Consider the following 17886-nt stretch of genomic DNA (forward strand, 5'->3'; position numbering starts at 1 on the left):
AACCAAACTATTAAATGATGTCAGCGGGCATGTTGTAGCCCCCCTCAGCCAGCCTCACTGAGCACACAGAGAAAGTGAGCGTCAAAAGAAAAAAAGGCGGACCTAAGCAAAATCCTGTTCATCTATTGGCTTATATAGCTGTCAATCAACCACTTTCGCTTTTCTATTGGCTAACGTCTTTCGCATTTATCGTGCCATCTCGTCAAGCTGCTGCTGTGTAATAGCAGGTAACTTTCTTACAATAGCCTTCCGCTCGACGACCTAGTGCTCATAAATACCGTTCGCTTTGGAAAATACATACACTGGACGTCAGAATTAGATATTTCTGTGTCTTCGAACACGACAAGAGGTAAACCCATATTTTCGACATCTCCGAATAGTACCCCATATCCCTATGGCTGTTTGAAATCGGACACCGCTGGCGTTGAGGCCCTCGGTTTTTTTTTTTTTTTTTTTTTTGTGCGGAGGGATACGTTACGTCTGACAATGTGGACGGAGGTGGTGAAGATGTCTGCGAGAAGAATGAAATCATCTCAGTTGTAACAACAAAAAAGGAAGACGAGAGATTAGTTACTATAATAGATTTGTTTGCACACAGACTTTGTTACATTGAAGCAAGCACGTGGGCGCTGCGTGGAAAAAACAGGCTTTCTCGGGACAAAAGAAAAGACATCCACTGTGTTCTAATGCGTTTCATGCACTGAGGCCGAAATTCTCTGAAGTTTTATGTTTTTCCCCCTGCGAGTCTCCGCTTTTATTTTTACCGCTGGATACCAGGCACTTGAAGAGGAGAGGTAAAAACACATTCTTACACTTTACGTTTCGTGTGTGTGGGGGGAGGGAATCAACATTAATTTAACGGGTTTCATCTTTTTTTTTTTTTGGACGCCTGCATTTGTAGAAAAGTTTTTTGGGAATGTGGTTAAAAAGCGGGGGGATGTTAAGGTTTTTTTTTGTCTGGATTGAGGTGGCGAGCCAATTGTGTGACGGTCTCCGGCAGGAAATTACTTCTTTGTTCTGCAAAAAAAGACTCAATTAAGGTTGTTGTCGCCTAACAAGCCGCAGTTTGTTTAACTAGCTCCAGTCAGTGAAGTGGAAATATTAAATACTAACGTCGTGGAAAGCTAACTAGCATTTTAGCTAAAGTTTGCGCGTGTATTTTTCATACAAGCGTAAAACAAACTTTCCGTAAAACCACTATTTTGTAGCCCACTCTTCAATGGAAGTGTCTGACCACCAGCTAGACTTATTTTATTGCACATTTGGCAGGAAATTCCTCCTGCTCCCACCCCCACCGTCCTCCGCTCATCCCCCTCTCATAATGCACGACTTGAACCCTAAATTATTTGAGAAGTCAGGAAAAAAAAAATGCTGCTAGAAGTTTGAATCTTTGCTCTTGACCTCCAAAAGTCTCAGCCGATGCTTTACCCAGAGAAGGCACAAACAAGAGTTTATGTTTTCTGCTCAGTCTGGAGCACCATGTCAACATGGCATATAATAAATAAAGAATTGGTTAGTTTTCAGCAGTAGTTTGGCTCTGGATTGGGCCTATCAAATGCACAGCTTATGCCCTGATTATCCATTCTGTTTCCTGGCACTGTTATGGTTTACTCCATGTGTTAGTAAATGTTTTTTAAGTTACTGTGGTAAATTGAATCAACAGATGAAACTGCATTTTGTTGGCACTTGTTATAGATGCAGTTGCATTGTGAGAATTTAGGACTTTTAATCAGTCCAAATCGACTGGACACTAATATGCATAGAAAATAGGCTGCATATTATAGATTGTCATTCGTATAGTTGATATCTAACACTTACATTTGTTTTGCATTAGGAATTAAAAGTAAGGTATTTCTTAGACCAGGGGATTTGTTTTACTGGAAGTGCAGACTCTTTCTGTGCAGAAGGACCTGTGTGCTCTGCTTTGTGTGGGGGTGACAAAGACCCCTTAATCTGCCTGCTTGAAATATTGATCCAGCAGTAGTTGAAGATGCCATTTTGTTTCATAAAGCCCCCTCCATGTGCTCTGCACCATTTAACTCTTAGGTAGATTGTGTTTGGAAAGTTTTTTGACGGTGGTGTTTACGACCTGCTGTGTCCTTCAGCGGTTATCTCACCACAAGGTTTAAGGGGACTTGTAGGAATAATTTTGCGTAGACTTTTCTCCTATTCCAGAGTTGAGTTAAATCCATTTCACTCGAGCTGTATTGCTCTAAAGTCACTTAAAATAGTCCCTGACTCGTCTGCATGTTCACCATCACATGCATCTTTTTGGATATTTCTGTCAATTTGTTGTTGCATCAGTATACGCTGCATGCTTCTTCTTCTAAATGACAAAAGAGGCTGTAAAAGCACACCACCTGTTGGTGTCCAAGCGCCTCCATTCTTCCACTTGCTCCCATCAACACCAGTTACCTCACAGAACCACTGCTCAGCTTGAGAAAGCGGCCTCCGGCTCGCACTGCCATGCAAAGCCCAGAGTAAATCCAGTATTCATGCTCACTGTCTTTTGACAAGCTTCTTTCTGAGTTGACATATGGTAATTTAGTAATGGTGTGTTTGCGTACAGTCATTAGCTCTGCCTTTCACCCCCATTTCCTTGGGCTAACAATAGTCCCAATTATGTCTGTAATTGTAAGTGTATTACGTTTTCTTTTATGTAGCAATGATCGACATATGGTTCTGTTAGTTGCCAGGGTGGCGTAAAATGAAAGACAATTTCTTTTAATGTCATTACTTGGTAGTGATTTGACTAAAGGCAGAGTCTTCATCATCAATTCATGGTGTGTCTTTGCTTAAATGGCAAAACTGTGTTTTGTAGGAAAACATGTTTCTTTAAAGTAAACCCATCTATGATTTTTGTTGCGTTCAGTAGTCTTGTGTTTTTTTGTATACTTTCATAATTAAACCTGAAAGTACTTTGATCCTGAGTGCTTTGGGTCAGCTGACAATTGTTTTCAACCTCTTGAATATGCATTTGTTGTAGATTATTTTCATGTATGTTTTTAATTACAGTTTGAAAAAAAAATAGCAATGAGAAAAGTGGCTTTTGTTTAAAGAAAGTGCTGCAGCTCTGGTTTCTAATCAGTCAGATTGAACTTTAAACAGGAATCCTAATGTGTTAGGATGAGTGTTTGGATATATCAAAGGTAGAGTAGTTTAAACGATGTGTTAACATCATAACCTCTTTTTTAAATATGAAGTCTCGAAGTGCTTTTAAAAATCCTGTATTTGAAAATTTCTCTCGTAGGGTTTATTAGAAGCGGAAGGGTATGAACGAACAGCAGCAAAGAATGGCTGCAGTGGAAACGGACAAGGAACTCAGCGATCTCCTGGATTTCAGCGCGGTAAGAGAGTGGCAGAGCAGTCTGGGTGGTTCTGGGTGGAGAAAGAGTGCGATACAAAGAGAGAGAGAGAGCAGCTCAAAGTGGTGGTCTGAAAAAAGTGAGACCAGGAAGGAACATTTGAAAATTTAAAACTAAAATATATAACACATTTGATTTTGTTAGCCCATAATATTTACCCTTCTGACATGCAGGCGAGATTTCCAAATTTAAATACGGTCCTAACTCATCTGCGTACAATATAGTCTGCACTGTCCACAGATGTAGGTAAAATATTTTAGTATCCACCGTCAACTACACAGTGTGAATCAGGAACAAGTGCAGGAAACGGTAGCAATAATTTTAGCACTGTTTGAATTGTTAACTGGATCTTTGGGGATTGTATGATCTGGGCTGAGCTGACAGCTTCTGCATTTGTTTTTTGTCATAAAGTAAGTCTTCAGGAAGAGATTTTTACTTTGTTGCTCTCGGAACGATCCTCCTGACATTATCTACAAAGTGGATAGAGAAATTCTGCTCCGTTTCTGTTTGCGTTTCATTTTGTTGTGAAGCCTTTTGCAGCTTAACACTGACATAAACATCTCCTAGCCCCAGTGGAGATGTTGGTCTTTTCACCCAAACAAACCGAAAAGCAAATGATACCCAGTTTGGTATTATTAGCAGGCATTTTTTAAAACTATTATTGAGTATTTGCCAGAAGATGTTATGTCAGAAGTATATTTGATAAAAAATCTGAATTACATTTACTCAGCTGTTTATATTTAGGAGTAATTCAAACGATTTGTGTATCTAAGCCTGATTTTTACATAGAGATGTGCTTTTGTGATTGGTACAGTTTAGTTAGTTGTTGTGGTTATGATTTTTTATTATTGAAAAGCCAACCAGTGAAATAACAAACACATCTTGCTGTGGAAAGAGTTTCTTTTGGTTCTCATTAGACAGTCGAGTTTGTGTAAGAAGAGTCCAAATTGATCAGCTTACATTTGTATTAACAGATGTTTTGTTCCAATATGGCGTTGATAATTTGGAAAGAAACTGTCAAACATAAACAGATTTCCTCTTCTTTGTTTAATTTCTTGCCGGTCATAGGAAAGCATTTGGCCTTGAACGTGGAACAGACCAAAACCAAACAAGTTTGCAGAGTGAATAATATGTTTGAAGCAAGTCGAGTGTTTAAAACAGTCACTCTGCTGTTTGAAGTGTTTAAAACAAGGTTATATGCAGGAGTGGCAAATTGAGTTGTAGAGTCCTAGTTTAAGAGCGTTTTGTTTGTACATCAGACATGTAGTGTCGGTGAAAGATGCCACATAATGGCTGTTGAGACCACACCATAACCTCGTGGTAAAGCCCACAGCAGCTCGGTGACATCGATGTTAGTTAAAGTACATATCACTGTCTTTAGATATCTAAGGAATGGTTGAACAATTTATTGTGAAGTATTTTATTTAAGGGATAAATTAGCTTTTTTTTTTTTTTTTTTTTTTTTTTTGCAGTGAAAAATGTTAAAGGTTTTACTTTTAACATAATCAATATATATTTTTTAAAAATCTTATTGTTTATTTCTCACTTTAGACTTGACGCAGAACTGAAATGCCTGTAAACAACATGAGTGTGTGTGTGTGTGAGTGAAAGATGTTGATAGAAATAAGATGTGTAGAGTGTGCGTTCCTTGACTTGTTAGTTATCTCTGTTTTTGTTTTCTAGATGTTTGCACCACCAGTAGCGAATGGAAAAAGGACAATGACTCTGGCCAGCACTCATTTTGCTGCATCGGGTAAGAGGTTTTATTTATTTTTTTGTTTGTTTGGCTTTGTATTTATTGTATGTCTTGTTGATTTTTAATCCTGCATCATCAGGATGCTGTTGTTGAATGTAAATGCACCAAATCAAAACATACTAGGATAACTGCATAAAATCTTTACCCGTCATGTTCACTGCCAAACTTGAGTGACAAGACACATTGTCGCAGTCAAAACAGCTGCTGAAATATGTGTAAGGGTTTACAAGGTTAATGCAACAGAATCTGTAAAAAAAAAAAGTGTGGTATCTGCCTTTTAGACATTTTCAGTTTTGTTTATGTTTCACCCCTTTATTTTTCATTCAACCTTTATTTATACAGGTTAGTCCTATTAAGCCTCGGGGACTTTACAAGAGATTAATTTACAAGAGAGACCTGATGTTAACAAAGAATGATGACAACAGTAGACAATCATAAAAGAAAGCATATAAATTGAGAAGAATAAATGAAAGAAAATGATTAAAACATTAAACAAATACAGCTAGGTTGTAAGGCGGTGTAGAATACTGAACAGGAACATGTCTGCATTGATTTTTGCCATGAACTTAGCAGATGTTTGAAGCCACTTAGAGAGGTCAAGGTCGAGAGCTTCAGATCTTTTTGCAAGATGTCCCAGGAAACAGGAGCAGAGTAGGAGAAGACCCGTTTGCCTAGTTCAGTCCACACTGAGGGAACACTGCAGGTAATAATGTCCTGAGAGCGCACGCTGTAGCTGCACTCACACAGAGACATGTAGGAGGAGATGTATGAAGGCAGCAGACCAATAAGTTATTTAAAGATGAAAATGTTCCAGTGAGAGAGTACGTGAAGTTAATGACCAGTTAACCAGTGAATACAGGGTGCAGTGGTGGGTACGATAGTTACAGCTAGTTATAAATCTTAGTGCACCATGACAGACAGCGTCCAACATCTGCAGGGTGCTTGCAGGGGCGTTCATGTAAACAAACGGACGGAGACACGTCCTAAGCTGCGCAGCGCGCTGTTTAAACCAACAGTTTTTGATGGGGGGTGGGGGGCACAGAGACAGCCATGTGCTGGTTGCACCAACAGTTTTCCAGTTTTAGAGCAGGGTCTGTGAGAGGAGAGAGACAGACACGTCACCCACGCGCTGTCTGAATCGGCAGGGTTTTGGTGGGGGGGGGTGGGTGGGGTGGAGGCAGACACACATCTGAACCGTGCGCTGCTTGTATCGACTGTTTTCGAGTGGCGGGGGTGCGTTCAGCATGAGGGTTCAGCATGAGGGAAGAGGCTGCCTTTAGCTTTTTAGCTAGCACACCTGCATTGCTAGTTTAGCGTTATGTCAGAGCAGACAGGTGGTTTGGGGTGGGGTTCGGTAGACGGGGCGCTGGGTTTTGTTGATGGGGCAGGGCGCCCCTCTTCTATAATGGTAGGGGAAACACTGAATCGACAAACTCGATAGAAGCACCATTTGAAGATAAAATTGAATTAAGACCTGCTGGGACCGACTTCCTGTTTGAAAACAACATCCCTTTGGTTTTATCTGCATTTAGCACAAGTTTGAGATGGAACAAATCAGACTGGATGATGTCAAAAGCTGATTGTAAAAGCTGGAAAACCTTAGCAACTGTTTTAGCTTGACAATAAACAACTGTATCATCAGCATAGAAATGTAAGGATGCATCAGGGATGAACTGACCTACATTACATATGTAGATTGTGAAGAGGGTGGGTTCTAAGGCTGAGCCTTGTGGTACACCGTTGTTAACCATTAAATAACTTGAAGAAGTACCATTATGTTGAACACATTGTCTCCGATCTGAAAGATGGAGAACCAACCAATGGTTTGATATGAGAAACCAATTTCTGAGAACTTATGACACAAGATTTCATGATCCACAGTGTCAAAAGCTTTAGACAGATCTAAATAAAGTGCAGCACAAGAAACCTTAGCATCCAGTGCTTGAACGTCATTATAAACCTTTATTAGCATGGACAAACTTTAATTTGTGTTGCATAACTTGTTAAAATGTTTACTTTGAAGAAAGAAAAATCACTATTTACTCCTATTTAGTAGCAACTTTGGAGAAGACAAGCTGCTAACTACAGTTTTCATTTAGTATTTTTTCTCCATCAAAATGTTGCAGATTGCTTTGCTTATATGTAACACAATTGTTTTGCATTGCTGTTCACTTTGAAGCCTTTTTTTAATGTTTGTAGCCTTTTTAAGTGGCACCTAGCAGTAAATACACATTCAGTGCACCTGAAAGGTTTGAGTAAGGGTTTCCATCTTTCTAAAGGTTATTAGTAAGTTGTTTTACTTTCGTTCTTCTGTCACCGTGCCAACCTGGTGTGTGAAATTGAGTCACACTCCCCAGTGTTTGCCAAAGTGAGAACTTAACCAGTGAGGAACAAAGGCAAAGAATGGGGCTTATGGACTTGAAACGGCTCCCCCACCCTAAAGTATAACCTCCCCCCCCCCCCTACACAGAGCAGAACTCTTACCCCCACTGATCTGCAGGAAATGGCTCAAGTCTGAGACAATGCACCTCACCCCCAGCTTGCAGCCTCTTAAACTGGCCCAGCATGCAGTGAGTGGCCAGTGTAGGGAAAGAGAGCTCGTTGAATAGAGGGATCAGTCTGTGGAAGGCAGGATTCTGTTTGTTTCTATTACAGCAGGCAATTACTAAGCACTGAGGAGTTAATTCCTACCCCCTCCTCATGTCCTGAAGTGTGACCCTTGGTCATTGACACCCATTATAATGTGATACTTAAAGCTGTCACCTTTAACTTGGGGAGATCCTGCAGGTACTCTTTAATAGCCACTAGAGTCAAAACGCTAACACATGCAGTCAGGCCCAAGAGTTTCAGTCAAAAACTAAAATTGAATGTGATCCCACCCCACGTAAAAACAACAGAATTTCTATGTGTATTTATTGGGACTTGTACTTTTTTTTTTTTTTTTTTTTTAAAGCTAAACCCCCTAATTTTTTGCCAACATTGCTTTATGTATTGCCTGAGGCCATAAAATCTGCATAGTGTAAAAATGATGAGCATTAAATAACAATGTCCATCCATGACGTTATTTAGGCTGCTTGTATATTCAAGGATCCTGCAGCGCGGGAACTGTAGCAAGCATCCTAGTGGCCCACCAGACCACCTCTATTCATCAACACAAAAGTGCTCAGAGGGGTGCTAATTGCATTAGGCGTCCTTCTCTCTTCCTCACTAGCCTGCGTGTGTGTGGAAGTGTGTGTGGGGGGGTGTACATGCCCTGTGTAGAATGATGGGGGGGAAAAGAGAAGAGGATTGGCGAGAAGTGTGGGATGTTTGAGAAGTAGGGGAGGCAGAGTGTGACGGTGTGTGGTGGGAGTTAGCCAAGCCCACAAGCCTTCAGGCAGGCGTCCCCTTGGTCACCTCTGCAGCTGCTGGCAACGTCTCCAACCCCCTTTACACACAAATACAAGGGACAAAACAGCCTTACTTCCTGAAGATGACAAAAAAACAACTCAGAATTTACACGTGCGGTCTCTCTTCGTGGATAACTTAATAGGTCTGTCTTTAACTTTTCGCCCAGATGTTTGCCTAACTGCATAATTTTCATGTAGTTATTCCTACACTGGTCAAAGTCTTACAGGAAAATCTCAAGCCCTCAAAGGAAACATCTAAAATGCGGGTGGCTTCTCTCGCTCTTTTTTCTATTTTTTTTTTCTTTCCAAAATTGAATGTTTTTAGAGCCTGCAGCCATGAGAAGGCTTTGTAGCTCAGAAAATAAATATTTTTCTGGGCTCTGGTTTTCAGTCATTATTTGTTTTGCCTTGCGAGTACATTCAAACAAGCTAAGCTGAAATCTAGGGAAACGCAAAGAAAGCTATTGTAAACCAGACAGTTCTTTGACTTTTACATTTGTGTGAAAGCACAATTAGAACGTAATCCAGGGCATTCTGCCGCTCTAATTTAATTTTATTATATTCATCGCTTACTTCAAGTGGCACTGTATTCAGTGCACAGCAAATTAAAACCGTTAAATTATTCCTTTAACATAGCTCGGATAATCTATTTGAATAGTCTAGTTGTAGTTTTTTTTTTTTTTTTTTTTTTTTCAAATGTGGACGTTGCCACATAACAAACCTTCTGTTTTCCAAAGTTTATGTAAATGGTTTAGCCACGCTATCCAACTATTACATTGCTGATCATTAGACCATGCAATGTGCTAATCTCAGGTGGAATTAATAGCTTTTAGTTGTTTTATTCTCTAAACTTGTTCAGGAGAGCAAGGGAACTAAAGTAATAGAATACTTGAACCAAGTCATTATTGTGATAGTCTTGATTGTTTTATAATTTTCATCCAGAATTCAGTCTATTTAATATTGGCGAAATATTTTATCCATAGATGTTCAAAGATAGGATCTAAAGGGCTGATCTTTTTTTTTCTTCTTGTAAGATAATTAATGTAGGAACACCTTAACTACTTAAAGTCCTTAAATCTTCCTTATTTTTTGTGAGAGCAACAAGGCATTCTGCATCAAAATATTTTTAAAAAGAGGCTGGTGTTAAATGTGACCATAAATATTTTTGGTTTTATGAGCCATGGGGGATTAATTCATCACTGGTGGTGGTGATCTTGTTTGATATGATACGGGACAAGTGATGAACAACAATAGGAAAATCTCTGTTCCAGCATAGTTGGAGCTCTCGAAGGTGTCAGTACCACCTCCGCAGCTTTCCACCTTGTTTTAATTGCCTTCGAGTTAATTACTCCAGTAAGTGTGAAACAATGTTGTCAGACCTCCCCTGCACAGCCCTGCGTTCATTCTGTCCTCTCTGCTCTCCCGTTGGCCAAATGGAGGCATCATAGGAGGATGAAGGACACTGTTTTTTGTCAACATGTACCGTACTGGGTATAGTCAGCGGTGATGAGTAGTTTTGTGGTTTACTCTGTAGGTGTGATGTTATTACCTGTGAAAAATCTTTGATAAAATAAGAGTGTAGTTTCAGTGGACAGGCTGATTGTTTATTGTAGTTGTTTTTTTGTTGTTGTTTTTGTTATTACTGTACTTTTTCTGGCTCAAAGCTCAGGGTGAAGTTTCTCCATACAGAACATGTCATCTTTATTTAGCAGCCAGCTCGTCGCCACTGTCTTGTCACTTTGGACGTGGCTTCACCTCTTTATTAGCGCAGGACTGATGTGACGGCGTGCGGGTCCGATCTTTTCAGGTCCCTTCTCCCCGCTCGCCTGATTCTCCATGCCACTGGCATCGGCTCCATAGATCACGGCTGTCGCAGTGTGTGTAGGTGCTTGCACCGCTCTGTTAGTCTCATCGCTCATTCTCACTCGTCAACCAGGCTGCTGATCTCACCCAGACCCCTCTTGCTCATGTTCCTTCCTCCCTCTCTTCTCTCCCTCTCTCACGCTCGTCTCCTTGCTTTCTCCTTCCACTCGCTCGCTCTTTTGCTTTCTCACACACATTTTTTTAATTAGGCGAAAAATCAAAGGCAAAATATGAATATTCATAAGGAAGCTGCATTAATATGCACAATTATGCAAATCAGTATGCAATTAAGCCCTGTGTCTCCAGAGAGCCTGGATAGCATTAGTGCATTAGACAGGGAGATGGGGATGATGGGGGTATTTTGGAGTTTTCTGCTTCACCAGTTTTTGGCTGTGTTTTCTTTGTGCCACACATCATTTCCTTCCTTACCTTTAACCTCATGTTTCAGTTTTTTACTTCACACATTTTGTTTTACTTGTTTGTGTCAGCGTTACTGGGTCTAATTAAATGTGGCTCAGATAAAGTTTTAACCTCGTGGCATACATTAGAATGTAAATGGTTAATTTTATGCTATTCAGTAATCATAATAAATTCTAATGGGAACATTGCACAGCATTTCATACCCACTTTCCCCTAGAAATCATTTAACATTGAAATTTGCTTTAAAGTGAAACAACACTCTCCTGCTGCACTGTGGCCACTTAGGACATTTAATATAAAGAATAGCATTCTTTCGACTACAATTTAAGTGTTTAACTTATCTGGACTTGTATTTTTTTTAAGGACTGCTGATATTCTTAGCATTTTTTACATGTATTTTGTCATTTTCTTTTGTAATTTTAATCATTGTTTTACAGAGGAACGTGATGACACTTTCTACTTTTAATATATATATATTTTCCACCAATAGATGAGCGCAGCGGCTCTGGTTCTTGGGGCTCCACAGAACAGAACAGTCCCTCATTCAGCCAAGGGCGGGTAAGACCTAAACACATTCAGCCATACTGTTTTGTTGCACCTGATTTTAAGATTACAGATCTAAGGAGTAATACCAGATGTCTTGATGCTGTCACTTACACACGTTCAGTTAATCGCACCACCAAAGGTGAAAACGTACATTCTGTCTCCGCCAACTACCACAACAAATACGATTTTTTTTCCTTCCTGCCAAATGCCATTTTTGATTTGCAGTTGTAGTTTTTGCTTTCTACTTAATAACCTTGGCGCAGGATTCTGCAGGATTGGCAAGCTCTCTGGTAGCTCAGAACCTCTGTTGAAGCCCAGCGGTAATTGCAGCTTCACATCCACCATAACTGTCTTGGCACCACTCTGTGTAAATATGAGGAAGACTGGGTGGGGGGTGGAGGGGGTGAAATAGATGCGGAAAGCTTTGATTACCACAAGTTGATAATTAAGAAAGTCAGTTTGAATCCCTCAAGATGATACAAATTTGTTTGGCATGGACCCTGTTAGAAAATCTGATGGAGAGTAAGGATTAATCCATTATTTAGGTGAGCTGAAACGATGGCATGGTCTATATTCTGTATGAAGGTGTGCATTACTATATTTGCCTAAAGTTACTCTCATCCTCATGTTATTTACTTTTGACTTTTTCAATGTTTTCTACTCTTTATTTTTCCTCTACAGGCCTATGGAGAGGGATCCCACTTCAGTGAACATGAAAGCTTGTCTTCTCCGTTTATCAGTTCAGGGATTACTGGTATGTTCTTTAAGTGTTGTTGTTTTTTCTTTTCTTTTTTTTTTAAAGTGTTTTTGTGGCAATTTGTCCTGACCGCAGAATTGTTTGCTGGATGGCATAATGTGTTTGCATGCCTACATTTCTGCATGTATACGTGTGCCTGTGCTCATTCACGGAGTGTTGGGGCACAGCAGCAGAAACTCTCCCAAGGGTTTTGTCTGGCGGGCTGCTTTATGCAGCCGAGTGTACCGAGAAAGGGAAGGGCCTCAACTTATTTTTACATGTGAAGAACCTACTTTTTATATGTATTGTTGGTTGCATCCTATAATGTGTACAGTACTAATGTTGAACCACCTCTTTTTACCTCGCAGGTAAAAATGAGAGGCCACCTTATTCTCCCTTTGGAAACCAGGTATTGTGATACGTTGTCATGCTTAGGTTATACGAGTGAAACCTAAATTCAAGTACTGTGTTGCTGCAAAGGAAGCTCAGTTTTTTTTCTCAGTTCTCTTTTCAGACACTTTGAATTTACAACCGTCTCTGTTTCTTAGAAGAGAAGCTGTTTTATGCTGTTTTCTCCCACACACCAATACAGTATATATGATTAGCAAAACCTCTCTGCTCTGTCCTTTTCTAGCAGGGTTTTCTTCCCAGTGACATAGCGATGCCCAGCCCAGATGCTCTGTCTCCTTCTGGTATAAAGTCCGGCTCTCAGTTTTACCCGTCATACTCTAACAACCCCAGGAGAAGGCCGCCTGATGGAGGTTTAGGTAAAGAGACAAACATTCTGTTATGTCCGTAATTGTTGTCACTTTATCTTCCACTATTCATTAACGAGTGTATTTTATAGGTTTGGTCTACACTGTCATAAAATAGTAACAATAGATGTTTAATCTGATACCTTAAAATTATTTAGAGCATCTGTGTTGACTGGAAACAAAAGGCCAAAATTCAAAAACGCAAAAATATCAAGCCCTTGTTAAATTTTTATAACAACAATATTTTTAGATGAATATTTTGGTCTATGTGAATTCAAATAATCATTTTTCCCCCGTGTCTTGCTCACTGTAAGTTTCTTCTGCACATTTATTATTGTCGGCAGCTGAAATTGGAACAAGCTCATGATAAAACTGCACCTGGACTGTTGTAATGTTTGCAAATGTGTCATTGCTAAGTCCTTTTACAGGTTTTTTTTATTGTTATTTTTTGCCTATCTTTGACTTTTTTTTTGTGTCTCTGCTGTTTGTGTGTAGACACCCAGCCAAAGAAAATTCGGAAACCCCCTGGCCTGCCATCCTCGGTGAGAGCTTATTTCTTGTCTTCACAGCTCCCAGCCAGTGTCTCTCTGCGTTTTGCTGTTTTTTTCTTCTTTCTCTGCTCACATATACTCTGCCGTACTCTGTCTGCTTGAGCAGACCTGTGACAGACAGAGGTAAAGACCCTGTGCTCAGCCCGATTCTCAGAGAGCTGACAGTTGGGCAACTCAGACCCCAATAAGCATCATCACTATAGCTGTTACAGTCAAGTGGTCTCAAACGTTTGGGTGTTGACGGTCATGAATTTTGAAGTTTTAGAAGATTGTCGAGTCAAGTTTATCTGAATTATGGGTTTAAGAAAACATACAAAGTGCGTACTTATTCTGTAACAGACTGTTAATGCGATAAATTAATACATTTGCCTAGTTTAATTTATTTTAAAGTAACTTTATTCTATTCTGATTGTTGCAACCTGAACCTTAATTCATCACCCAACACTTCCCCGTGAAATGCAAGTGATCTGTGACGCTATGACCTAATGTGCCAAGTGCTGGTTTTGTCAGACAACCCAGCAGCTGATGTGAGGATGATGGCAGCCACACATAACTGGAAGAATAAGTCACCGTTCTGCATTTGATTGAACTGAATCAGATTCCAGTCACATGCATCTTGTCATGTTTTTAAGTCTTTCCATAATTGGAGTTTGACTCGTGTTGATAACCAGCCAGCCCTGCTAAATGTTTCAAAATGTGTACAGTAGATGTGTCTGAGATTTGATTTGTTATTAAAAGTTGTGCAAGCTCAGCACAACTTGGTAGGCTTTTTATCAGCTGCCACTGAAGGCAAAATGAATGTTTTTGTGTTCATTTATCTGAGCCTTGAACAAAGTACAGTAGTCCCTCACTACTTGGTGGTTCATTTTTCATGTACTCGCTCTATCGCGGTTTTTCAAAATAAGATTGGACAATACACACAATTGACTGATTGATGGATGAGCCGCACGATCGGCATGGGATTTTTATTTAAAATGAATTATTTAAAATTTAGCACCTGCTGCACCTGTGTGCAGCCCACACTGCAGGACAAATGGCCTCCTGCAGCTCCTCCTCTGAGATCTCCATTCTGCTGCGGAAAATTGGGCGTGGCCGAGAACACAAAGTGAGAGCTGAGATCATGACATTCTGTGTTTTTTTAGATAAGATTTTAGTGAAACTTTCAGCAAATAATCATTGGACTGACATCTACAAGTCGTTACCTTTTGGAGTCGGCCTAATTCAAGATTTCCATCACAGCCAAGCAATCTTGGCAAACACAAAAATTAGCTATAGTTTAGTTAACTTTATACATATTAGAAGTTTGGGGTGGTGGTAGCTGACAGTCCTTTAAAACACATAATTTCAGTGCTAACAGTTATTGAGAAAATGCAGTGTTTCTCCTAGATAACTTGTCATGATGAGGCACTCATTTGATCTGTGATTTTTTTCGAAGAGCGGGTGGTGGTGGTGGGAGACGCATATGAGCTGCGCGCTGTTTGTACCGGCAGTTTTGAAGCAGGGGGAGAGACTGAGACACAGCTGAGCTTTGCACCGTTTGCTGTTTTCGAGCACGGTAAGGGAGTGGGGGGCAGAGACACAGCTGAGCTGCGCTGACCTGTTTGTAACCGTAGTTTTCGAGCGCGGGAGGTGGGGGGCGTTTCAGCATGAGGGAAGAGACAGCTTTAGCACTGCCTTTAGCTTTTTAGCTAGCGCGCCTGTATTGCGCTATGCCAGTGGTGCGAATGGGAGTGGAGGTGCACACAGTTTGCTTTGGTAGGCGGGATGCTCGGTTCTGTTAACGGGGCGGGGCGCCCCGTTTGTATAATGGTGGGGGAAACACTGACATGATTGTGTGATGCATTACACACATTATCTAAACAAAATTGTTGTAACTATTATTTCTCAACAGGTGTTTTTAATTTAAAATGGTGAAGTAAAATGTTAAGCTTGTATTTTTATATGGCTAGAGGATTTTTGTATCATTTAATCAATGGATGCATTTTTAACAATATGGCAAACATAATAGTTCAACTCTGATGGACACTAGCAGGTACTTGTTTGTGTTTCTTCTGGTATTTGAGCCCAGTCTTGATGCTTTTGCTGCCACTGGATCACCACTTTGAAATATTGCCATTGCACAAACATTTTCTCGAACCCTCCCCTTGTGCTACTGTAGTTCTCAAATAACAGGAGTGACCTCAAAGATTAAATTCACACTTGTTGCTTCTGCATTTCAGCACAGTGTCCCAAAGCTGTAGAGAAGAAACACAAACTTTAGATATCTTTGGCCTGGGTTGTTATTATTTTAAGCACAACGTTCACAAACGGATATTTTGACTAAATGTGAGCACAGATATACCTTTTTTTATTTTGTATGGGAGGAATTTTATAATTATAAAATATATTTATATCAGAAACTTAATGTATGAATTTGGAGAATAAACGTGAGCTGTGTTGTATTTTTCTGTTTAGTTTAAAGTATAGGTACAAATAATTAAACTTGTTAAATTGACTTTATTGATTAGTTTTATTATTTACTCAGCAGCCAGTAGGTTGATGGACCTGATGTGATTCTTTAGTCCCTTTTTAATTTTTTAAGACTGGAAGATGAAGCTGTGCTTGTTTAACCCACAGCTGCTGTCCTCTACCTGTGGGTGTTGTCATCTTGAAGTGGCTGCTGAAACGTGTGTGTGTCGACACACTTTACTGTAGTGACTGCCTACATCACAGAGACTGTGTGAACACTGTCTGACGGGGAGGGGGGGTCCCTCTTTCACTGTCTGAACCTCAGTCATTCTCCACAATACGAGCAATGGCTGTGTGGTTGTAGTGCGAATGATGAAACGTCAGTATGTGATCTCCCCCACCCGCCCCCACACACACATACACCCAGTCCTCTGCTTACGCCTCACCACATGATGGCCTGGGAGGGCCTCCCCCCTGTGAGTGACCCAGTTGTGAGGCACGGTGCTTGCGAGCCCTCTTAGCCTCGTGTCTGAGCCCAGATTAATGACTGCTGATGATGATGATGATCCTGCGGTCCTTCCTTCCTCTCTTCCACACTCCTCCCTTCCTACTTTTCTTTACCTTCATGTCAATTTTTTAAATCTTTTTGTCACTTTGATGTGGCTCTAAATCACTTACTCGTTTCTCATATAACCATGTAAAGTTTTTCCATCAATGTCTGTTCACAAAATTATTGCTGTAATCCCATGAATGCTCAACCCCCTGTTTACTACAATCTTAAACCCATGCATGCACTTCTTTTCTGTCCAATAGACAAAACCCTTGTGATTGAATATGAGCACTTGGAAAATAGTTTGGTGTTAAAGGTCTTATACCCTGCACTCATTGCAACAACTTGTTTCTAGTGTTTTACATGGTCATAACTTGGATTACATTAAACTATTGTTGCTCTATAAATCGTTTTATTCTTGCAAATACAATATCCACTAGTCGTGGTGGTGTTCGGCTTCCATCTAGAGCCGCAGGATCCACGCGACATTGTTCCTAATGAAAAAACAACTCAAAGCTTATTGTTAAAAGAAACCATTTCCATTGTGTTTTTCCCTGAATTAACCGTGATCATTTTAAATCTTCCTCATTCCCTTCACACTCCCCTGGTCATATCAAGCTTTGTTTAAGTCATTTAGATTACATTCTCTTGTCCCCTTGAACACCCCATATCTCTCTACTCATTTCATATATCATCAACCCCCCCAATCAGTCTTCCTCCTTGCCCCTTTGCCACCTCCTACCCACCACAGTTTCTCCCTCTCTGTCTTTTTCGTCTCTCTTGCTGACTGGATCCCAGCCCCCATCTCTCTCTCCCTCTCCCCCTCTCCTCGCTGCCTCTCCTCAGCCCAGCTGCCTGTGGAGTTGGATGCGGTCCAGGAACAGGCAGATGGCTCTGTAATTAGAAGTGCATCTCTCCATTCCCTTTCCACTTCTCCTTGTTAAATCAAATTACAGAAAAAATCCCTTTTCTGGATTAGCATTCTTTGCAGCATAGCCTTCATTCTCTCCCTCTTCCTCTAACGTGTAGTACAGAAAAACGGAGGAAAAGAGGAGTGAGTGGCACATGATGGTGTCTTGAAACTGAAGGCGTCTCTTTGTCCATCTTACGTCTTTAGGAGCTGGTTTTCTTACTAATAATTAGATTGTCTGAACTGTTGGTGTGCATAGTAAATTCTGCCAGAGTTTATGATCGTATTAGTTTCAATCCTCTGACGTATAGATTTGTTTGAGAGCATTGCTGTGGGATTGTGCATCGGTGGGTGTGTTAGTTCACTAAATGCATGGTATGTGTGTGAGCTGATACAGAGTATTTTATTGGGAGGGGCTGCAGGCCAAGCGGTGCAATGTCACTGGGGTCCTAGGAGTGAGAGGAAATGCTCACTGTGCACTGGGATTCGAGCCGTCACTGTGCCCAGCATGCCATGGCCACTGTGTTCTCCTCCACAGGAGAGGAGCTGGCCTTCCTCCTTCACCAGCAGCAGACTCCCCCCTGCCATCTTGTGGCT

The 17886-nt window shown here is 40.6% G+C and overlaps 1 protein-coding gene across 3 annotated transcripts in view; it reads left to right on the forward strand.

The window, feature by feature from the left end:
* Positions 1–347: 347 nt before the first annotated feature.
* The window catches only part of tcf3b (transcription factor 3b), a 30242-nt gene continuing 12703 nt past the window's right edge, over positions 348–17886 (forward strand). For all 3 annotated transcript variants that reach the window (XM_037698176.1, XM_037698177.1, XM_037698178.1), the window contains exons 1-8: positions 348–794; positions 3251–3347; positions 5049–5118; positions 11284–11351; positions 12021–12093; positions 12444–12484; positions 12710–12842; positions 13326–13372. In XM_037698176.1, the coding sequence (XP_037554104.1) occupies positions 3273–3347; positions 5049–5118; positions 11284–11351; positions 12021–12093; positions 12444–12484; positions 12710–12842; positions 13326–13372 (507 nt within the window). In that variant the 5' untranslated portion in view covers positions 348–794; positions 3251–3272. The remainder of the gene's footprint in view (positions 795–3250; positions 3348–5048; positions 5119–11283; positions 11352–12020; positions 12094–12443; positions 12485–12709; positions 12843–13325; positions 13373–17886) is intronic.

Source organism: Nematolebias whitei, chromosome 3 (genome assembly GCF_014905685.2).
Source record: "Nematolebias whitei isolate Nwh7 chromosome 3, NemWhi1, whole genome shotgun sequence".
Taxonomy (NCBI): domain Eukaryota; kingdom Metazoa; phylum Chordata; class Actinopteri; order Cyprinodontiformes; family Rivulidae; genus Nematolebias; species Nematolebias whitei.